The 24,279-nt window shown below is 40.8% G+C and overlaps 1 protein-coding gene across 6 annotated transcripts; it reads right to left on the bottom strand.

Annotated features, from left to right (window-relative positions):
- Positions 1 to 2,474: 2,474 nt before the first annotated feature.
- On the bottom strand, positions 2,475 to 23,090 carry LOC110530582. 6 transcript variants are annotated; one of them, XM_036986217.1, is made up of 17 exons: positions 22,391 to 23,090; positions 18,966 to 19,043; positions 18,796 to 18,859; positions 18,604 to 18,657; positions 17,316 to 17,492; positions 16,937 to 17,002; positions 16,499 to 16,579; positions 16,361 to 16,420; positions 6,468 to 6,548; positions 6,299 to 6,352; positions 6,112 to 6,225; positions 5,454 to 5,513; positions 5,214 to 5,270; positions 4,475 to 4,549; positions 4,257 to 4,299; positions 4,113 to 4,164; positions 2,475 to 3,979 (listed from the first exon to the last, which is right to left on the bottom strand). In XM_036986217.1, exons 5-17 carry the CDS (start codon positions 17,409 to 17,411, stop codon positions 3,076 to 3,078), a joined length of 1,743 nt encoding a protein of 580 aa, XP_036842112.1. In that variant the 5' UTR covers positions 17,412 to 17,492; positions 18,604 to 18,657; positions 18,796 to 18,859; positions 18,966 to 19,043; positions 22,391 to 23,090; the 3' UTR covers positions 2,475 to 3,075. The 6 variants fall into 6 exon arrangements, with proteins under 6 accessions (XP_036842112.1, XP_036842114.1, XP_036842113.1 ...); XM_036986219.1 differs by having other exon boundaries at positions 4,257 to 4,296; XM_036986218.1 differs by lacking the exon at positions 22,391 to 23,090 and adding an exon at positions 21,550 to 21,692.
- Positions 23,091 to 24,279: the final 1,189 nt, after the last annotated feature.

Genomic DNA, 24,279 nt, shown 5'->3' with positions numbered 1-24,279 from the left:
GCATGACACAGCAGCAGAGGCAGAACGAGGGAAACGTCTGCAACCCTGTTCCTTAAAATTAAACAGATTCAACTGTATAATATGTACGTTTATTAGCAACTTATTACATTTCATATATACTCTTTAGATAAATACTACATTGCAAAACAAAAATTGTTACTAAAATTGACCAATGAAAAATAATCTCTGACCCTGCCCTTTGTAAGAGGCATCTCCAGTTTGTCAGTGAGTAAAAGAGAAAGAGGGAGAGATCACTTATCCAGCATCAGTACCACACACAAGTGAAGGAGACAGGGGAGACACAGGGACTGAATTGCATAGCAGCTGAGACCTTTCCAATCTAAGACAGGAAAATAGAATAATCCTAAAGTGAGACCTCATTTATATTCGACTTAATATAAATGAGTAAGGCACTACTCAGTAATAGAACATTCATTCCTAACCTAAAATAAAAAAGTTAGACTTAATTAGACTTAATTAAATAAAAGTTAGACTTAATTAAAAACCTGAATGTTTCAATATAAATTAATATTCCCCCGAACAGACCTAAAAATGAAGCAATGCAATAAGCAATGTTTTCTTTGGAATAAAATCGTGACAAAACCCCTACCCCACAGTGCCTTCGGAAAGTATTCAGACCCCTTGACTTTTTCCAAATTTTGTTACGTTACAGCCTTATTCGAAAATGTATTCAATAAAACAAATTCCTCAGAAATCTACACAGAATACCCCATAATGACAAAGTGAAAACAGGTTTATACATTTTTGCTAATTTATTAAAAACAAAAATCAAATACCTTGTTTACATAAGTATTCAGACCCTTTGCTATGAGAATCAAAATTAAGCTCAGGTGAATGGTGTTTCCATTGATCATACTTGACATGTTTCTACAACTTGGAGTACACCTGTGTTAAATTCAATTGATTTGACATAATTTGGAAAGGCACACACCTGCCTATATAAGGTCCCACCATAGACGGTGCATGTCAGAGCAAAAACCAAGCCACGAGGTCGAAGGAATTGTCCGTAGAGCTCCGAGACAGGATTGTGTTGAGGCACAGATCTGGTGAAGGATACCAAAAATATTCTGCAGCATTGAAGGTCCCCAAGAAATCAAATTGTATTGTTCACATACACATATTTAGCAGATGTTATGGCAGGTGTAGCGAAAGTGCTTTCTAAACAGTTGCCTCCATCTTTCTTAAATGGAACCACCAAGACTCTTCCTACAGCTGGCTGCCCTGCCAAACGGAGCAATCGGGGGAGAAGGACCTTGGTCAGGGAGGTGACCAAGAACCCGATGGTCACTCCGACAGTGCTCTAGAGTTCCTCTGTGGAGATAGGAGAACCTTCCAGAAGGACAACCATCTCTGCAGCACTCCACCAAATCAGGCTTTTATGGAAGAGTGGCCAGATGGAAGCCACCACTCAGTAAAAGGCACATGACATCCCGCTTGTAGTTTGCCTAAAGGCACCTAAAGACTCTCAGACTATGAGAAACAAGATTCTCTGGTCTGCTGAAACCAAGATTGAACTCTTTGGCCTGAATGCCAAGCATCACGTCTGGAAGACACCTGGCACCGTACCTACGGTGAAGCATGGTGGTGGCAGCATCATGCTGTGGGAATGTTTTTCAGCAGCAGGGACTGGGAGACTAGTCAGGATCAAGGCAAAGATGTACGGCGCAAAGTACAGAGAGATCCTTAATGAAACACTGTTCCAGAACACTCAGGACCTCAGACTGGGGCAAAGGTTCACCTTCCAAAAGGACAATGACCCTAAGCACACAGCCAAGACAATGCAGGATTGGCTTCGGGACAAGTCTCTGAATGTCCTTGAGTGGCCCCGCCAGAGCTCGGACTTGAACTTGATCGAACGTCTCTGGAGAGACCTAAAATAGCTGTGCAGCCATGCTCCCCATCCAACCTGACAGAGCTTGAGAGGATCTGCAACTCCCCAATACAGGTGTGCCAAGCTTGTAGCGTCACACCCAAGAAGACTCAAGGCTGTAATTGCTGCTGAAGGTGCTTCAACAAAGTACTGAGTAAAGGGTCTGAATACTTGCAATGTTTTATATTTTTAATAAATTAGCAAAATGTTCTAAAAAACTTTTTTTGCTTTGTCATTATGGGGTATTGTGTGTAGATTAAGGGGAAAAACAAATCAATTTTAGAATAAGGCTGTAATGTAACAAAATGTGGAAAAAGTAAAGTGGTCTGAATACTTTCCGAAGGCACTGTATGCTTAAACAAATAAAAATATATTTAAACACTTTTTTGGTTACTAAATGATTTCATATGTGTTATTTCATAGTTTTGATGTCTTCACTATTATTCTATAATAATAAAAATAAAGAAAAACCCTTGAATGAGTAGGTGTGTCCAAACTTTTGACTGGTACTGTATGTATAGTACCATAGGTATGTACAAAGATTGTGTGTGTGTATCTATCAAAAATCGAAACCATCAAAATATTTGCCTGAACTTTAAAATATTACATTTAGCTTTTTACACTAGTCTGTACTAGAAAATATAGACACAACGATCCCTTCCATAATGTGTATGAGAATGTATTTGTAATATTAAAAAACAAACATATTTCCATCTGTGAACTGTTTCCTGCCCCCATGAACAAACTGATTTAACTTTCAACCCTTACTTTTCATAAAGTCCTGTAGATAATATTGTCGAGATAGGCACAATGCGCACAACTACAATACAACTCTTTGGGGCAAGACAAGGGAAAATGTGGACATGAGCTCGTCATACAATATACTATTTTGCTAGATATTACAGAGGTAAGTTTTAATAACAGTTCTTAACCCAAGCCAGTGATGACTGGAGATATCATCTGGTTCCATTTTTGCAGTCTAAAAAAAATGTTTCAGGCATGGGTGCTTGTGCTATGAAAGAGAGACACGGGAATCAGAGCCTCAACGTTGCTACTAGTAGTGTTAATGCTGACAGGATGTGTCGTTGTAGAGATGGGTTGGAAATACAGTTTAGGATTTTTCTGGTCTTATGGCTGTTATCTGAAGTATTGCTGTTATCAACATTGCTTTTGTTGATAGAGGTTTAATAGTTGTTAATATCGTCATCAGAGATGTCTGTTTTTTTGCTGTAATTGGTATTATCTGTGTTTTGGATGTTGGTCTCATTGGTGTTGCCTGGATCTGAGGACTGCAGCTCAACCCGTATGCCATTGAGCTCCACCAGTCCATCATGCAGCTGGGTCGCCACCTCCCTGATCTTGGCTGCAAACTCTGACTTGGCTCCCTTCTTCAGCTCCTTGGAGTCCTTAGCCACAAAGTAGATGTCCATGCCCACAAAGAGGCCGGTGAGCACTCCGGTGGCCATGCTAGCAATCTGGACAGCTCTTGCAGCGGTGCTGCCCGCCACGTTGGCTATCTGCACCACACGCATCATCTCATTGGCGTTAATGAGGATGGCCTTCCCGGCCATGGCACCATCCTCGTAGATGTTGTTGAGGCCCGGGAAGTCGCGGTTGTACGCATGCTTCTTCATCTTCAGCAGGTCGAACCTGCGCAGACTCTCAATCCCCTGCTTGATGAACAGCATGCACTTGTTGATGTCGGTTATCTTCTCCTGGTAGTCCGTCACGATGGCCTCCACCTTCTTGCGGTCCATGGAGTTGTTGACCGTGTTGGAGATTCCGGCTCCAGCCGTGGTGAGGCCACCCGCCGTGGCCACGCCCAGCCCCACCGCCGTGACAATCAGAGAGGTTCCGAAGGTGACGGGGGCCAGGGCGAGGCCTACAATGGTACATACGCCTCCTACCGCGCTGGTGGAACCACCAGTGATTTGGGCGATCTTAGTCTTCTTGTTGAAACAGTCGAGGGCGTCTGCAATGTTGTTAAGGTCAATGACGTGCTGCCACAGGCTCTCTGCACGCTCTGAGAACAGCTTGTTGAACACACGGATACCTTTCTGCACCTTCTCAGCTGTCACTGCAAACACCCTGGAAAACAAGTTCAGATGAATTAGTATTTTCCATGCTTACTTACTATAGTATGATTTACCAGCTTTATAACATGGCTGTTCTATACAGGTGCACGCACATAAGGTAACACCCAACATAAGGAATCACTTACTTGGCCTCCTCTTTCTCAGTCATGTCATGCTCTTGAGGCATGTCTTCCCACTCTGCAGCAAAAGAGAAAGGGCTTCATTTGGATCAAGTTTAAGGAATACCCCTACGCTAGTATTGTGTGTATGTGTGCATGTTTCGGACTCACGCTCCACTGTGCTCCACCACTCCATCAGGCCATCCATATTCTGCTGAGACACACATTTTCCTAAATCAGCTTCAGAAAATCATACTTTTCAATCAAAAATCTATTTAAAATCAATTGCACAACTCCATGGCAGTTAGAGGAAACCAAGAGTGAAAAGTAAATCTGTGGGTATTTAAGAGCACAGATTGATATTATTAACATTGTTTACAGAAACCAACCTGCTGCTCTGGCTCCGCTGGATTAATACGGAATACCTCCAATTGGTCGAATAATGATTTATTTCCACCTTTGTTCTGAGAGGGCAGGGGTGATAAATGACATGCTGTTATGTATACATTCTACACACTAAAGAAAAGTAGAACATTTCTTGGCAAACCAATGTTTTTGCTGCCAGTGTAGCAACCAAGATATAGAGACAATTAATCAGAGATCAGATTCACAGGCCAGAACTGAGAAAATATGTGGTCAGTTTCAGATTTCAAGTTGCGATTTTGGATTTCAGTTCCTTTCTCTGCTGTTTTGCAGAAGTTGAGCATCTAAAATCTTCCAGGGTTCAAAGAAACAGGAAGCAGGGGAACAAGTTCAGGCAAATAGCAATCTAATAAATTCACAATGCAAAGTAAGGGGTGAGGTGGTGTGGCTGGGTTTTTGGTAGGTAGAGATAAAGAGAACAGAAGATATATATATTTTTTTAAATCTTAGTTGGGAGTCAGAGAATACCGTGTGGGAAAATCCTTCCAGTGACCAAGAAAAAAAAAAGAGCTAGTCATCTAATAGACCTCATGTGACAGCCATTTTGCAATCCTGGGCCACTTTACAGTCTGTTAACTGTGGCAGTCAAGCAATCGCATACACAAACAAAACCTCAGGAGTGACAGTTGTACAGTAGATATCCATTAAAACAGCACGGGTATCTGGCAGAACAGTGTTAGTAGGAGTGTCAGGGTGCAGAGCTACCTCTGTTGAGTCACTGACTGAAACTCCCTGCTGGGGTTCACGCTTCTTGGTTTTACCCTGAAACAGACAATAATCAAATATAACAACTTTTACACTAGAGGACTATAACAGTTATCCCACAATGGAACCATAATATGCATATTGTAAACCATAGTTAACACCTGGAGGAAGGGAACTACAATGTACACAATGGGAGATCAACAGATGTGTGTGCATGAAAATAGGAGGTTTGAACGTTACCTTGCCTCCAGCACCACGTGGCATGAAAGGATTGTGTCTCGTGGGTTCTCGCATATTGGCCTAAGAACAATAGAATGCAAATCAATACATTAACGCAAAGGGCAAGTAAAGGGAAGTGTTAATTTGGTTCACCTAGTGGTTAGGATATGCTAGTGGTTAGAGCGTTGGACTAGTAACCGAAAGGTTGCAAGTTCAAATCCCTGAGCTGACAAGGTACAAATCTGTCGTTCTGACCCTGAACAAGGCAGTTAAACCCACTGTTCCTAGGCCGTCATTGAAAATAAGAATGTTCTTAACTGACTTGCCTAGTTTAATAAAAGGTAAAATAAAAAAAACATTTAAAAAAAACTCAGTGTCTGTTAGAAACATGGTGAGAAAATCTGGAAAACACCAGCATTTAATCATGGAATAATCTTAACTGAATTGAAGTGAAACCCTGATATTTGCATGAACACAGCAAGGATAGAGTACTGTGCCCATATTCCTAAAGCGTATCAGAGTATGAGTGCTTATCTAGGATCAGGACCCCACCTGTCAATATGTCATTACGGTCTAAAAGCCCAAACTAATCCTAGATCAGCGCTCCTACTCCGAGAAGCTTTGTGGATACAGGTCGAGGTCTAGGGGGATGTAGAATATAAGATGAAAACAAACTTACTGATGTGCTATCTGTAAGTTTAACCACGGCCTCTTCTTCATCCTTGTCCTCTCCCTCTTTTACCACCAGGAAGAGAGATTCACCCTCTTTAAGGCATTCATCATCACATTGGTCCTAGAAAATAAATTACAGATAAGGAGTGTGCATGTGTTTGCGTGTGTGTGCGAGCGTATGTGCATGCGCTTACCAGATTGTCTTTTTTTGTATTTTGCTGACCACGTCTGGCTGGTCTGTTTATCTCCTGGAAACATAAGACAAAATCCTCCTATTTGAGCCACCATGACACAGGATAACTGATAGATACAGATAATTTAGATATGATTATAAATCCTGACCAGTCAATCATCCAAGCCTACCTCTTCTGTGGGTCTAGGAGGAACCACTGGAGTTTCAGCAGTTTTCCCTTTCCTCTCACTCTGCATCATATTACGGTTAGCCTGAAATAGTCAGAAGGACGAATATAGTCACCATCTGAATTGTGCATTAATTAAACAGAGATACCGGTACACTACATATACAGAGGGGTCAGAAATGATTGACATCCTTGATAAAGATGAGCAGTAATAACTGTATAAAATAAACAATTCAAATACTGAGCTATATTGTATGCTCCATTATATTTTATACTAAAACAATTGCTCAGAGGAAGACTTTGTTAACAAGTAATACTTGTTTTTTCTCAAAAAGGGTAGGGGTCAAAATTGACACCCCTAAATAATCTTAGAATTGAAGTGTCAAAAGTTTAGCATTTGGTCCTAGAATGCAATGACAACATCATGCTTGGATGCATTTGCAGTTTATTTTAGTTGGGTTTCAGATTTAGTGCCCAATAGAAATTAATGGTATATAATGTAGTGTGTCATTGGAGTCATTTTTATTGTAAATAAGGATATAATATATGTTTCTAAATATATTAATGTGAATTAGGGATGACCCCAATTAGTCAACGGGTCGATTGTTTGGTCGACCAAGATTTTATTTTGTCAAGCAGTAGCGCGTATATATATATATATACACAGTGCCTTGCAAAAGTATTCGGCCCCCTTGAACTTTGCGACCTTTTGCCACATTTCAGGCTTCAAACAAAGATATAAAACTGTATTTTTTTGTGAAGAAGTGGGACACAATCATGAAGTGGAACGACATTTATTGGATATTTCAAACTTTTTTAACAAATCAAAAACTGAAAAATTGGCGTGCAAAATTATTCAGCCCCCTTAAGTTAATACTTTGTAGCGCCACCCTTTGCTGCGATTACAGCTGTAAGTTGCTTGGGGTATGTCTCTATCAGTTTTGCACACCGAGAGACTGACATTTTTTCCCATTCCTCCTTGCAAAACAGCTCGAGCTCAGTGAGGTTGGATGGAGAGCATTTGTGAACAGCAGTTTTCAGTTCTTTCCACAGATTCTCGATTGGATTCAGGTCTGGACTTTGACTTGGCCATTCTAACAACTGGATATGTTTATTTTTGAACCATTCCAGTGTAGATTTTGCTTTATGTTTTGGATCATTGTCTTGTTGGAAGACAAATCTCCGTCCCAGTCTCAGGTCTTTTGCAGACTCCATCAGGTTTTCTTCCAGAATGGTCCTGTATTTGGCTCCATCCATCTTCCCATCAATTTTAACCATCTTCCCTGTCCCTGCTGATGAAAAGCAGGCCCAAACCATGATGCTGCCACCACCATGTTTGACAGTGGTGATGGTGTGTTCAGGGTGATGAGCTGTGTTGCTTTTACACCAAACATAACGTTTTGCATTGTTGCCAAAAAGTTCAATTTTGGTTTCATCTGACCAGAGCACCTTCTTCCACATGTTTGGTGTCTCCCAGGTGGCTTGTGGCAAACTTTAAACTACACTTTTTATGGATATCTTTAAGAAATGGCTTTCTTCTTGCCACTCTTCCATAAAGGCCAGATTTGTGCAATATACAACTGATTGTTGTCCTATGGACAGAGTCTCCCACCTCAGCTGTAGATCTCTGCAGTTCATCCAGAGTGATCATGGGCCTCTTGGCTGCATCTCTGATCAGTCTTCTCCTTGTATGAGCTGAAAGTTTAGAGGGACGGCCAGGTCTTGGTAGATTTGCAGTGGTCTGATACTCCTTCCATTTCAATATTATCGCTTGCACAGTGCTCCTTGGGATGTTTAAAGCTTGGGAAATCTTTTTGTATCCAAATCCGGCTTTAAACTTCTTCACAACAGTATCTCGGACCTGCCTGGTGTGTTCCTTATTCTTCATGATGCTCTCTGCGCTTTTAACGGACCTCTGAGACTATCACAGTGCAGGTGCATTTATACGGAGACTTGATTACACACAGGTGGATTGTATTTATCATCATTAGTCATTTAGGTCAACATTGGATCATTCAGAGATCCTCACTGAACTTCTGGGGAGAGTTTGCTTCACTGAAAGTAAAGGGGCTGAATAATTTTGCACGCCCAAAACTGAAAAAGTTTTTGATATGTTAAAAAAGTTTGAAATATCCAATAAATGTCGTTCCACTTCATGATTGTGTCCCACTTGTTGTTGATTCTTCACAAACAAAATACAGTTTTATATCTCTATGTTTGAAGCCTGAAATGTGGCAAAAGGTCGCAAAGTTCAAGGGGGCCGAATACTTTCGCAAGGCACTGTACACACACACACACACACACACACACACAGCTCAAAAAAATAAAAGGAACACTAAAATAACACATCCTGGATCTGAATGAATTAAATATTATTTTCTTTACATAGTTGAATGTGCTGACAACAAAATTACACAAAAATTATCAATGGAAATCAAATTTATCAACCCATGGAGGTCTGGATTTGGAGTCACACTACAGGCTGATCTACAGGCTGATCCAACTTTGATGTAATGTCCTTAATACAAGTCAAAATTAGGCTCAGTAGTGTGTGTGGCCTCCACGTGCCTGTATGACCTCCCTACAATGCCTGGGCATGCTCCTGATGAGGTGGCGGATGGTCTCCTGAGGGATCTCCTCCCAGACCTGGACTAAAGCATCCGCCAACTCCTGGACAGTCTGTGGTGCAACGTGGCGTTGGTGGATGGAGCGAGACATGATGTCCCAGATGTGCTCAATTGGATTCAGGTCTGGGGAACGGGCGGACCAGTCCATAGCATCAATGCCTTCTTCTTGCAGGAACTGCTGACACACTCTAGCCACATGAGGTCTAGCATTGTCTTGCATTAGGAGGAACCCAGGGCCAACCGCACCAGCATATGGTCTCACAAGGGGTCTGAGGATCTCATCTCGGTACCTAATGGCAGTCAGGCTACCTCTGGCGAGCACATGGAGGGCTGTGCGGCCCCCCAAAGAAATGCCACCCCACACCATGACTGACCCACCGCCAAACCGGTCATGCTGGAGGATGTTGCAGGCAGCAGAACGTTCTCCAGGGCGTCTCCAGATTCTGTCACATCTGTCACATGTGCTCAGTGTGAACCCGCTTTCATTTGTGAAGAGCACAGGGCGCCAGTGGCGAATTTGCCAATCTTGGTGTTCTCTGGCAAATGCCAAACGTCCTGCACGGTGTTGGGCTGTAAGCACAACCCCTACCTGTGGACATCGGGCCCTCATACCACCCTCATGGAGTCTGTTTCTGACCGTTTGAGCAGACACATGCACATTTGTGGCCTGCTGGAGGTCATTTTGCAGGGCTCTGGCAGTGCTCCTCCTTGCACAAAGGCGGAGGTAGCGGTCCTGCTGCTGGGTTGTTGCACTCCTACGGCCTCCTCCACGTCTCCTGATGTACTGGCCTGTCTCCTGGTAGCGCCTTCATATTCTGGACACTACGGTGACAAACACAGCAAACTTTCTTGCCACAGCTCGCATTGATGTGCCATCCTGGATGAGCTGCACTACCTGAGCCACTTGTGTGGGTTGTAGACTCCGTCTCATGAAACCACTAGAGTGAAAGCACCGCCAGCATTCAAAAGTGACCAAAACATCAGCCAGGAAGAATAGTAACTGAGAAGTGGTCTGTGGTCACCACCTGCAGAAGCACTCCTTTATTGGGGGTGTCTTGCTAATTGCCTATAATTTCCACCTGTTGTCTATTCCATTTGCACAACAGCATGTGAAATGTATTGTTCACAGAAGTGTGATTGACTTGGAGTTACATTGTATTGTTTAAGTGTTCCCTTTATTTTTTTGAGTAGTGTATATACATACACATACGTACAGTGGGGCAAAAAAGTATTTAGTCAGCCACCAATTGTGCAAGTTCTCCCACTTAAAAAGATGAGGCCTGTAATTTTCATCATAGGTACACTTCAACTATGACAGACAAAATGAGAAGAAAAAAAAATCCAGAAAATCACATTGTAGGATTTTTAATGAATTTATTTGCAAATTATGGTGGAAAATAAAGTATTTGGTCAATAACAAAAGTTTCTCAATACTTTGTTATATACCCTTTGTTGGCAATGACAGAGGTCAAACGTTTACTGTAAGTCTTCACAAGGTTTTCACACACTGTTGCTGGTATTTTGGCCCATTCCTCCATGCAGATCTCCTCTAGAGCAGTGATGTTTTGGGGCTGTTGCTGGGCAACACAGACTTTCAACTCCCTCCAAAAATGGTCTATGGGGTTGAGAGCTGGAGACTGGCTAGGCCACTCCAGGACCTTGAAATGGAAAGAGGTTCACTCAAAATCTCACGATACATGGCCCCATTCATTCTTTCCTTTACACGGATCAGTCGTCCTTGTCCCTTTGCAGAAAAACAGCCCAAAGCATGATGTTTCCACCCCCATGCCTCTTAGTAGGTATGGTGTTCTTTGGATGCAACTCAGCATTCTTTGTCCTCCAAACACGACGAGTTGAGTTTCTACCAAAAAGTTATATTTTGGTTTGATCTGACCAGATGACATTCTCCCAATCTTCTTCTGGATCATCCAAATGCTCTCTAGCAAACTTAAGACGGGCCTGGACATGTACTGGCTTAAGCAGGGGACACGTCTGGCACTGCAGGATTTGAGTCCCTGGCGGCGTAGTGAATTACTGATGGTAGGCTTTGTTACTTTGGTCCCAGCTCTCTGCAGGTCATTCACAAGGTCCCCCCGTGTGGTTCTGGGATTTTTGCTCACCGTTCTTGTGATCATTTTGACCCCACGGGGTGAGATCTTGTGTGGAGCCCCAGATCGAGGGAGATTATCAGTGGTCTTGTATGTCTTCCATTTCCTAATAATTCTTCCCACAGTTGATTTCTTCAAACCAAGCTGCTTACCTATTGCAGATTCAGTCTTCCCAGCCTGGTGCAGGTCTACAATTTTGTTTCTGGTGTCCTTTGAGAGCTCTTTGGTCTTGGCCATAGTGGAGTTTGGAGTGTGACTGTTTGAGGTTGTGGACAGGTGTCTTTTATACTGATAACAAGTTCAAACAGGTGCCATTAATACAGGTAACGAGTGGAGGACAGAGGAGCCTCTTAAAGAAGAAGTTACAGGTCTGTGAGAAACAGAAATCTTGCTTGTTTGTAGGTGACCAAATACTTATTTTCCACCATAATTTGCTAATAAATTCATTAAAAATCCTACAATGTGATTTTTCTGGATTTTTTTGTCTCTCATAGTTGAAGTGTACCTATGATTAAAATTACAAGCCTCTCTCATCGTTTTAAGTGGGAGAACTTGCACAATTGGTGGCTGACTAAATACTTTTTTTGCCCCACTGTATGTACATATACACACACCAAAAAAAGAAATGTTCCTTTTTCAGGACAAGGTCTTTCAAAGATACTTCGTAAAAATCCAAATAACTTCACAGATCTTCATTGTAAAGGGTTTAAGCACTGTTTCCTATGCTTGAACCATAAACATGAACATGCACCTGTGGAACAGTCGTTAAGACACTAACAGTTTACAGACAGTAGGCAATTAAAGTCACAGTTATGAAAACTTATGACACTAAAAGAGGCTCATCCTGAGATGACCCTCTAGCATGACAATGCCACCAGCCATACTGCTCGCTCTGTGTATGATTTCCTGCAAGATAGGAATGTCAGTGTTCTGCCATGGCCAGCGAAAAGTCCGGATCTCAATCCCATTGCGCACGTCTGGGACCTGATGGATCGGAGGGTGAAGGCTAGGGCCCTTCACCCCAGAAATGTCCGGGAACTTGCAGGTGCCTTGGTGGAAGAGTGGGGAAACATCTCACGGCAAGAACTGGCAAATCTGGTGTAGTCCATGAGGAGGAGATGCACTGCAGTACTTAATGCAGCTGGTGGCCACACCAGATACTGACTTAATTTGATTTTGACCACCCCTTTGCTCAGGGACACATTATTCCATTTCTGTTAGTTACATGTCTGTGGAACTTGTTCAGTTTGTGTCTCAGTTGTTGAATCTTATGTTCATACAAATATTTATACATGTTAAGTTTGCTGAAAATAAAACAGTTGACAGTGAGAGGAGTTTTTTTTTTGTTGCTGATATATATATATATATATATATATATATATATATATATATATATATATATACACACACTAAGGTTGGAGTCATTAAAACTCATTTTTCAACCACTCCAAACATCTCTTGTTGACAAACAATAGTTTTGGCAAGTCAGTTAGGACATCTACTTTGTGCATGACAAGTCATTTTTCCAAAAATTGTTTACAGACAGATTATTTCACTGTATCAATTCCAGTGGGTCAGAAGTTTACATACACTAAGTTGACTGTGCCTTTAAACAGCTTGGACAATTTCAGAAAATGAGGTCATGGCTTTAGAAGCTTCTGATGGGCTAATTCACATCATTTGAGTCAATTGGAGGTGTACCTGTGGATGTATTTCAAGGCCTACCTTCAAACTCAGTGCCTCTTTGCTTGACATCATGGGAAAATCTAAAGAAATCAGCCAAGACCTCAGAAATAATTGTAGACCTCCACAAGTCTGGTTCATCCTTAGGAGCAATTTCCAAACACCTGAAGGTACCACGTTCATCTGTACAAAAAATAGTACGCAAGTATAAACACCATGGGAACACACAGCTGTCATACCACTCAGGAAGGAGACGCGTTTTGTCTCCTAGATATGAACGTAATTTGGTGCGAAAAGTGCAAATCAATCCCAGAACAGCAAAGGACCTTGTGAAGATGCTGAAAGTAACAGGTACAGATGTATCTATATCCACAGTCAAACGAGTACTGTGTCGACATAACCTGAAAGGCCACTCAGCAAAGAAAATCCACTACTTCAAATCCGCCATAAAAAAGCCAGACTACGGTTTGCAACTGGACATGGAGACAAAGATTGTACTTTTTTGAGAAATGTCCTCTGGTCTGATGAAACAAAAATAGAACTGTTTGGTCATAATGACCATCGTTATGTTTGGAGGGAAAAGGGGGAGGCTTGCAAGCCAAAGAATACCATCCCAACCGTGAAGCACGGGGGTGGCAGCATCATGTTGTGGGGGTCCTTTTGCTGCAGTAGGGACTGGTGCACTTCACAAAATAGATGGCATCATGAGGAAGGAAAATCATGTTGATATATTGAAGCAACATCTCAAGACATCAGTCAGGAAGTTAAAGCTTGGTCGCAAATGGGTCTTCCAAATGGACAACGACCCCAAGCATACTTCCAAAGTTGTGGAAAAACGGCTTTAGGACAACAAAGTTAAGGTATTGGAGTGACCATCACAAAGCCCTGACTTCAATCCTATAGAACATTTGTGCGCAGAACTGAAAAAGCATGTGCGAGCAAGGAGGCTTACAAACCTGACTCAGTTACACCAGCTCTGTCAGGAGGAACTTATTGTGGGAAGCTTGTGGAAGCCTACACCGAAACATTTGACCCAAGTTAAACAATTGAAAGGCAATGCTATCAAATACTAATTGAGTGTATGTAAACTTCTGACCCACTGGGAATGTGAATAAATAAATAAAAGCTTAAATAAATCTCAACTATTATTCTGACATTTCACATTCTTAAAATAAAGTGATCCTAACTGACCTAGGAGTGTGCAAAGCTGTCATCAACGCAAAGGGTGGCTACTTTGAAGAATCTCAAATATAAAATGTAGATTTGTTTAACACTTGTTTACTACATGATTCCATATGTATTATTTCATAGTTTGATGTCTTCACTATTATTCTACAATATAGAAAATAGTAAAAACAAAGAAAAACCATTGACTGGTACTGTACGTATTCAGACTCTTTGCCTATGAGACTCGAACTTGAGCTCAGGTGCATCCTGTTCCCATTGATCATGCTTCATGTTTCTACAACTTGGTGTCCACCTGTGGTAAATTTAATTGATTGGACATCATTTGGAAAGGCACACACCTGTCTAAATAAAAAGTCCCACCATTGACAGTTCATGTCAGCGCAAAAACCAAGCCATGAGGTCGAAGGAATTGTCTGTAGAGCTCAGAGAGAGGATATTGTCGAGGCACAGATCTGGGGAAGAGTATCAAAAAATGTCTACAGCATTGAAGGTCACCAAAAACACAATTTCCGCCATCTTTCTTAAATGGAAGAAGTTTGGAACCACAGAAACTCTACCTAGAGTTGGCTACCTGGTCAAACTGAGCAATCGTGGGAGAAGAGCCTTGGTCAGAGAGGTGACCAAGAACTCAATGGTCACTGACAGAGTTCCTCTGTGGAGACGGGAGAACCTTTCAGAAGGACAACCATCCCTGCAGCACTCCACCTTTCAGGCCTTTATGGTAGTGGCCAGACGGAAGCCACTCCTCAGTAAAAGGCACATGACAGCCCGCTTGGAGTTTGACTACCCTTAGAAGTAGGCCTGTAGGCTACCTGGCCTGCTCGCAAATGTAGGAATAGGAATGTGCCCATTTGGGGATCTGATAGTATTTCTGATTGGCTGTAGAGCTTCTCAAAGTAATGTTTTCTTCACCTAAATAGCAAGCAAACAAAGTATGTTTTTACATCCATTGAGAATGACAATAGTTCAATGTATTTTTAAAATCTTTCCAGCTCTTTCCCTTTCGATAACCACTCAGCGTGAAAGGAAAAAATGTCATGCTCCGATCCAGTGGAAACGTCATCAAACAGACCTATCTGATAACTTCTTGACTTAGACAAATAGGTTCCGGTTCTCATTTTTGGTGCTGGTACTGTTTAAGTACAGGAGCTCCACAATACTTTTGAGATAATATTCTATAAGAGGAACAGAAGCTCAAGCAGTAGAGCATTTGAGGTGTCGGTACTCAGCTCTAGTGAGCTCCTGCCCAAGTCAAGCACTGCTTCATATCCCTTGCGTAAATAGCCTACAGCTGTGTTTGTCCTGAGCTCACTGGCACAGAAACTGAGCGCCCAGAATATTTTATACAATGTTGCAAGTTCGTTAGGCAAGCATTGGGCCAGACCAAACTTAATACAATGTTTCAAGTTGGTTGCAGACAGGCCATGCGTAGCCAATGTGATTTATAGGTTATTTATTTTTTAAATCAGAATATTTTCTACTTGCAGGCTGCAATGTTTTTATTTGTTGTCTTTATGTAGGCACGTTTTTTTACATAGTTGGCAATGGCAATAGGAGTCACTTTAGGTTTTTATCATTTTTATTCAAATTTGGATAGAATTTTGATTAATCACATGACAATGACTGAGATATGAAGACGTTATTATAAAACAAAACTGTTCCACAAAAATGTGCTTATGAAAACCACAACTGGCACACAGATAGGTAGAAATAGTAAGATAAATTGGCATGCTACATGAGAAAGGTTGCCGACTCCTCATTTAGCCTATTACCGGCAACTTCAGGAGAGTAATGGCAGAATCTGCAAAAGCCAGCAAGAGAGGGATGACAATGGTTTGGTCAAATTTATGTTTTTCTTCAGCTTATCTAGCTAGATGTCTGGCTCCCGAGTCATTTGTGTTTTATTTCATTTAAAAAGCATTAGACAAGCTCAATGCATATAGTTGATTTTATTAAAACACATAGTGTCTATATAGGTGAAAATACTCATAAAAATAAAAAAATTGGCGAATCGAACAGATGACTTTCAGGCGACTAAGTATTTATTTTTTGGTCCGGGACAGCCCTAATGTGGATGCTTCAATGATTATGGATAATCCTGAATGAATCGTGAATAATTATTAGGGAACAAGAGGATCAAAGATCATACCCCCAAGACATGCTAACCTCCCCATGTTAATGGTGAGAGGTTAGCAAGTCTTGGAAGTATGATCTTTGACCCTCAAATTAAATTCAGACCCCACTATAGATAACACACATCCAAAAATGAACATGACTGGTGTAAACCATACCTGATTGTCGTTCGTCTCTCTCTTCTTCAGTCTGTCATGTAAGGCTGTATCCTTCAGCTCCTGTGGAGAGGTGACAAACAACCTCAGTAGAGATATATAAAACATTTGACATACAGTAAGGAGGAGCAGTTTGCCTACCTCTTCAGTGGGTCTGGGAGGAACTGCCGGCTGTGTTTCAGTTCTCTCCTTCCTCTCTCTCTGGATCAGATTGCTTTTGACCTGACAAGGACACCCACAGTCAATCACTGTTCTGTTCCTGTGACTTTGTAGGAGTTAGAGAAGCAAAGGCTGGTGGGAACTTTAGGAAAAGGTGGAGACAAGGAAGAGAGGGGACTTTCGAAAGAGAGAAGCAACTTTGATTGTGTGTATGGTCTTGATCTTCTATCCTTCCCACAAGGATAGTAAAACAAAGAACATTTCCAATGTCCCCACAATCACAAAGGCTATTTTCAGTTATGTTTAGAATTATGGTTAGTGGTTAGGTTTAGGGTAAATAAGATTTAGAATGGAAATCAATTTTAAGTCTCCGCTAGGATAGTAGAACAAGTGTGTGTGGTATAAATGTAACAAACTCACAGTTTTTTGCTTTTCCTCTTCCTGCCTTTCCTTGTCCCTGAGTAACTTTGCATCTTCATTGTCCTTCTGAACAAGGAAAGACTGTTATTTTAAAGGGATCATCCTTCTCACCATATTGATTAACATCTCTGCAGCATCACCACTTGCACTGAACTCAAAACCACCGACACAAACCGGCACTATCACGACGTTGAAAACATCACGCCATCATAATCCTAACGAACATTTCACAAAAATCATAATCATTGATACAAGCACCACCACCAACAGTTAAATTCATTGTAATATTTACTGTAGTTAAAGAGCAGAATGGATTCATTTTTGATATGGCTCCATTGGTAATTCTGACAGAAATAACATGCAATACGACTTGAATTACATAATGAAACAGGAACAGTAACAGGTGAACAGGGCCTTGCATAGGAATGTCTGTGGCTGGGAAGCTTTTCTGTGGTGGCAGGTGGCTCTTCAACATCTGATCCTGGTTCCTTATATACAGTGCCTTCAGAAAGTATTCATAACCCTTGACTTACTCCACATTTTGTTGTGTTACAGCCTGAATTCAAAATGGATTAAAATAAATATTTTTTTTATATACACACACAAAAACGCATCATGACAAAGTGAAAACATGTTTTTAGAAATGTTAGCTAATTTATTGAAAATGAAAAAGAAATATAATTGACATAAGTATTCACACCCCTGAGTAAATACATGTTAGAGTCACCTTTGGCAGTGATTACAGCTGTGAATCTTTCTGGGTAAGTCTCTAAGAGCCTTGCACACCTGGATTGTACAATATTTGCCCGTTATTCTTTTCAAAGTTCTTCAAGTTCTGTTAAATTGGTTGATTATTGCTAGACAATCATTTAAGTCTTGCCATAGTTTTTCAAGCAGATTTATGTCAAAACTAACTCTGCCACTCAAACATTCACTGTCTTCTTGGTAAGCAACTCCACTGTAGATTTGGCCTTGTGTTTTAGGTTATTATCCTGCTGAAAAGTAAATGTATCTCCCAGTGTCTGGTGGAAAGCAGACAACCAGGTTTCCTCTAGGATTTTGCTTAGCTCCATTCCATTTCTTTGTTTATCCTGAAAAACTCCCCTGCCCTTAACAATTACAAGCATACCAGTAACATGATGCAGCCACCATTATGCTTGAAAATATGGAGAGCGGTACTCAGTAATGTATTGTATTTAATTTGCCCCAAACATAAGACTTTGTATTCAGGACAGAAAGTTAGTTGACACATTTTTGTGACCACCAGATGCATATCTGTATCCCCAGTCATGTGAAATCTATGGATTAGGGCCTAATTTATTTATTTAAATTGACTAATTTCCTTATATAAACTGTAACTCAGTAAAATCATAGAAATTGTTGCATGTTGCATTTATATTTTGTTCAGTATGTTTGTTCTCGGGCTGTAGATGTTGCCACCATATTCAGCTCAAACTATCAGTCTCAAGCATCGTTATAAATGTAATTACTCTATCTTCATAGTTCAAACTGTCATATGATAGTGAAAGAAAATATGCACAACCTATGGAAAAACCACATGAATTTCATGCGAAATCATTGATTTTCTACAAGTGAAATCAATTTTTTTCTGGAGGGATCTTATTAGTGTAATCTCATTGGCTAGTACAACAGCTATGATGTCTTACTTTGGGAGTTGATTTAAAAGGATTCAGCTTGTTCATGGCTCCAACCAGTTTGTTCTGACAGATAAAGACATAAAAAAGAAATTAAAAGCTGCTTATTATTTGCTGGGGGTGTTATATGAAGCGATCCAAATGCAACCTAGTTGCATGCAAAACAAATTGGAGGCAAGTTACATTGTGTAACACCAGCCTCACCTTTGAGGTCTTGTCTGAGAGACTGTCACTGCTGGCTGACAGATCACTGTGTAGATAGGTTATCCTGAAACAAAGAAAGGGACACATGTTTTACAGTTAAGTACATTCTGAGTTGAGATTCCATATTGATGAATAAAGAGTACAGCAACAAATTAGACCAAAATGCTTACCGATTTGGTTTTAGAGTGTTTTTCAGAAGAGGTGAGATTCTCCTTTGATCCTGATGTGTTTTCAGCCTTCTACTTTTCCTGCAATTAAAGATGCCATCAATATCATTAAAAAAAATATATAAATATTGAGGGGGGGGATATAACATAACAGCACTGCCCTCTTTCTACACTAGGCTGCTCATTGTGGATTAATTCAGAGGATTTAGAAAAATACACAGAATGATTGGTCAATGGTTATGGTTCTTGTATTAAAGAAAACCTATTGTAGCGAATTTGGGGGCAGCCCAAACCGGGTCTCGAGCCCAGATCCGACAATTGTCAAGCCAACACCTTAACCGTTATGCCAAGAGGTCTTGACGAGATTGCTAGGTGTTGGGTTGGTCACTACATTATACTCTCTTCCTTTGGGAAAGAATGTCGCCGCGTTTCAATACTATACCAAGTCCCTCGTGTGCACGCCTCTCCGATGGCCTAACGGGCACCCTCCCACTTCCGACACCAGTGTAGTGAATTCGCAGGGTAGCCCCGACCAGGACTCGAACCCAGGTCCAGCAACAATGAACCCCTTGAAGAGGTCGCTAGGTGTTGGGTTGTTCGTATCAATATGTAGGCCACTCAGTTTCACCATAATTGAACTCTCTCTCTCAAAAAAAAAAACTTGCCCACGGTTGGCTCAGTGTGAACTACAATTCCGACGCTAAGTTTCATTTGTTTAGAAAAACGCGTTAATCATAGCTTGCAAAGCAGTTTTCGAAACATATGATGATATGCCCCTTATCTTTCACATTCATAACAGTGAGAAAAAATCTTTAAAATAAAAATACACACTTACTGTAGCAGTTTTGCAGAGATCCATATGCTCTGTGTGCCTCCAGTTGATCAACTACACTCCCTCCCCACTTACAGTGCATTCAGAAAGTATTCAGACCCCTTGACATTATCCACATTTTGTTACAGCCTTATTTTTAAATTATTTAAATTGTTTTCCTCAATCTACACACACTACCCCATTAACGACAAAGCGAAAAACGTTTTTAAAATTGTTTTGCAAATGTATTAAAAATAAACAGAAATACCTTAAGTATTCAGACCCTTTGCTATGAGACTCGAAATTGAGCTCCGGTGCATCTGGTTTCAATTGATTATGCTTGAAATGTTTGGAGTCCACCTGGGGTAAATTCAATTGATCAGACATGATTTGGAAAGGAACACACCTGTCTATATAAAAGGTCCCACAATTGACAGTGCATGTCAGAGAAAAAAACCAAGCCATGAGGCTGAAGGAATTGTTCGTAGAGCTCCGAGACAGGATTGTGTTGAAGCACAAATCTGGCGAAAGGTATCAAAAGAAATCTGCAGCATTGAAAGTCCCCACAGTGGCCTCCATCATTATTAAATGGAAGTCTTGGAATCACCAAGACTCTTCCTAGAGCTAGCCGCCGGCCAAACTGAGCAATCGGGGGAGTAGGGCCTTGATCAGGGAGGTGACCAAGAACCCGATGGTCACTCTGACAGAGTTCCAGAATTCCTCTGTGGAGATGTGAGAATTTTCCAGAAGGACAATCATCTCTGCAGCACCAATCAGCCATCTATGTTAGTGGTCAGATGGAAGCCACTCCTCAGTAAAAAAAAAGGCACATGACTGCCCACTTGGAGTTTGCCAAAAGGCACCTAAAGGACTCTCAGACCATGAGAAACAAGATTATCAGGTCTGATGAAATCAAGATTGAACTCTTTGGCCTGAATGCCAAGCGTCACATCTGGAGGAAACCTGGCACCATCCCTACAGTGTAGCATGGTAGTGGCAGCATCATGCTGTGGGGATGTTTTTCAGGGGCAGGGACTGGGAGACTAGTCAGGATCAAGGGGAAGATGAACAGATTAAATTTTTTTTTTTAAATAAAAAAAATTAAAAGACTACTCCAGAGCGCTTAGGACCTCGGACTGGGGCAAAGGTTCACCTTCCATCAGGAGAACAACTTTAAGGAAACAGCCAAGAGAATGCAGGAGTGGCTTCGGGACATGTCTTGGAATGTCCTTGAGAGGCCCAGCCAGAGCCCGGACTTGAACCTGATCGAACATGTCTGGAGTGACCTGAAAATAGCTGTGCAGCGACAGTACCCATCCAAGCTGATACAGATTGAGAGGATCTGCAGAGAAGAATGGGAAGCTCCCCAAATACAGGTGTGCCAAGCTTGTAGCGTCATACCCAGGAAGAATCGAGGCTGTAATCGCTGCCAAAGATGCTTCAACAAAGTACTGAGTAAATGGTCTGAATACCTATGTAAATGTGATTTCAGTTTTTTATACGTTTTCTAGAAACCAATTTTTTCTTTGTCATTATGGGGTATTGTGTGTAGATTGATGATAAATAAAAACTTTAATCCATTTTAGAATAAGGCAAGGGGTCTGAATGCTTACACACAGATGTTCCGAGCACGCTAGATGGCTGCCTCGGTTTTCCGTTAACACGCGTAGCAACATGGAGATATGTCTGTGCGGAAACCCTAAATGATGTCGTAAAATACCCTGATATGAAAAATACATTATACGGTTTCCAAAACCGTACCGTAATTTGCGTTACCTTTTAGAGAAGGCCTCGGGGCTCTTAAGAAGACCCACGATAAGTAGATGATTAAACTCAAACGATTTAGGATGGAGTTGAAAAGCAACTACTGAAGCTCTGACATAACAATTTTGTTTTTAAAAAGAAACAACTGGGTTCAGCACCCATAGAATAGCCCCCAATGACGGAAGACAGAGTGGACTACCTGTGCTAATTAGCTATCTGCGTCTCTGAACACCTGTGTGTAAACGGAAGACTGTCGACACTGAAAAATACTGACGGCTGCAAAAAAAATTAAACAATGTATTTTTTTGTGTAGTGTAGCTGTACCTGCCATGATTATTATAATTTGTAAAATGTTATTTTGTTTTAGTACAAGGAAAATTGTAAACCCATGTGGGCTGGGCACTGGTAGGTGTATGACGCTTAATAAAATCATATAAATAAACCGTGTGTATTTTGCGTTTGTGAAATGGTTTTAAATGTGCTAGGAAAGTCGAGGGGTTTATGTTCATAGAACCGTAAGGCAATTGAGAATCGATTCATGTTTAGATTGAGTATTTAGCGGGTTTGTCTTCCAGAGGCATTTCGTCTATAAACGGGACATTTAATGTCCTTTGATGATACGGAGTAACTTTAGGCTTCTTTAGTGCATTATTGGGCTATGATGGGCTAACTATGACTTCTCCCTCACACTCCAAATCCACAATGGCATCGCCCTTTCCGATCCTGTCAAAACAAATGTTAACTATCTCTATTATACAGGAGCAATTTATGGTAAGTTTAAAAATGGACACCACAGATCAAAACATCACTTAAACGTATAATCAAAACCGTTTCAACATGATTCGACGCTTACCATTACAACTGCCTACTGGTTGTTTATCTGTGATCTTCAAGCAATATACGCGTTGAAAGCCTTTTTCGATCATAAAAGAAGTTGCTGTGGTTGCTGAAATGTAGGCTGTGCTGAATAGTTGTTCTTCGGTTTATTAAACTAGCAGTTGGCTTGATTCTTTACCAGTTGTTGAACTTTTCTTTTTAGGCTGTAACACTAGCTAAAGTGTGTTACGTCACATATGTAATAATAACTATGTTCGCTTCCATTACTTCTTCTTTAAGGTTTATTGGCAGAGTACACCCAAAAATGTGTATTGCTGCCACCTAATGTGCGGGATGAAAACAAAAAGATCCCAAAAATGGGAACATTCTTGGGTTGGGGGAAATATCCATACAAACTACCAACAAAAACACACAAAAAATGGGGGACATCTTCCATTGCCAATACCCCTTGGATATCTTCCGCTGTGAACTCCTGAAGTACTAGATACTTTTCAGCTGCAGCCACAATGATGTCCAACTTCTTCGTAATTTGTGCCATACAGTAAAGAACAGTTGCAATGAATGCTCCAAAATCCACCTTTTTAACCCACAGCGTATCCGTTTCTCTTGTTTGACACAAAAGCGACCTTGTCTACAGTCCATACAGGTTGTTTTCTCCCCCTCTGCTCTCGTACTAGCCAGTTTCCCTCAGGGGAATCCCTGTCGCAACCGGATGCAGTTTGATTGCCATTTTAAATGGAGGTCCAATTCACCAACGTTACCCCCTTGGCCCTCAATTTAGCTCGAGGGAGCAGGTAAAGAACTTTGATCACTTGTGGGGTTGATCTGACACACTTTTTTTTTCTTTTTTTTGTGTAATTTTTATTAATAACAAATCAATACATAAAGCACATGAGGGAACACAAGCATACATAGATTACAGACAATAGACAATCAAGCTAGGGGGTACAATATCACATTACAATTACACAAGGACCTTAAGGGACATGCATATACTTACAAATCGAACAGCTTTTTTGTTAGTAGAGCATTTAACCGTCTTAAAATACAGTTCAATTTCTTTTTGTAGGCTACGAAAATGTGGTTTTCTGTTTGTAAATTTACATTTGTGTATATGAAATTTGGCCAAAAGAATAATGAAATTAATTACATAAAAATGATTCCGCTTATTTCTATTGTATGTAAAGAATCCAAACAGTACATCTCTCCAGAATAGTGTAAAATCTTCATAAATGTGTTCAATTATAAACCTACTGATGTCTTGCCACAGTTTTCTTACATGCATACAATGCCAAAAAAGATGCAAAACTGTTTCTGGGTGGTCATTACAAAAGGAGCAATTTGAGTTGATGTTTTCCTTAAACTTCTTCATATAGTGGTTGGCAGGATAATATTTATGAATAATTTTAAAGGAAACTTCCTTAATTTTGTTAACAAGTAGGAATGTGTGTGGCAACATCCAAACTTTTTTCCAACAGATATTATCAATAAATCCATTCCAATAAGGCATGATACAACATCCTGCTGAAACAAGGATCGTATCGCTCTGTTGTTGAATGGACCAAAAGAGAAACAAATCTTTCCTACTGATGAGTCAACAGGGTCAACAGAAGGTAGGCTCTGAGGGTCAGGTCTTGACATGTTCCTGAATAACATAGCAACACCTGAGGGAATGGCATCTAAAACAATTGCAAAATCTTTAGGTGTTACAGGGACCTTGTAAAGTGATAAGAATTCTTTATAACTGAGTAAAAGACCCTCTGCATTTACCAGTTGGCTCACCAATAGGATATTATTTCGGAACCAATATTCTAAAAACAGAGAGGTATTTTTATACCATATATCCCGATTATTCCATATATAATATCTGTGTGGAGAAAAATTGTGTTTATAAATTAAGGACCA

This window comes from Oncorhynchus mykiss, chromosome 8 (genome assembly GCF_013265735.2).
Source record: "Oncorhynchus mykiss isolate Arlee chromosome 8, USDA_OmykA_1.1, whole genome shotgun sequence".
In the NCBI taxonomy this organism is placed as follows: domain Eukaryota; kingdom Metazoa; phylum Chordata; class Actinopteri; order Salmoniformes; family Salmonidae; genus Oncorhynchus; species Oncorhynchus mykiss.
This window is presented reverse-complemented; position numbering and strand designations above follow the sequence as displayed.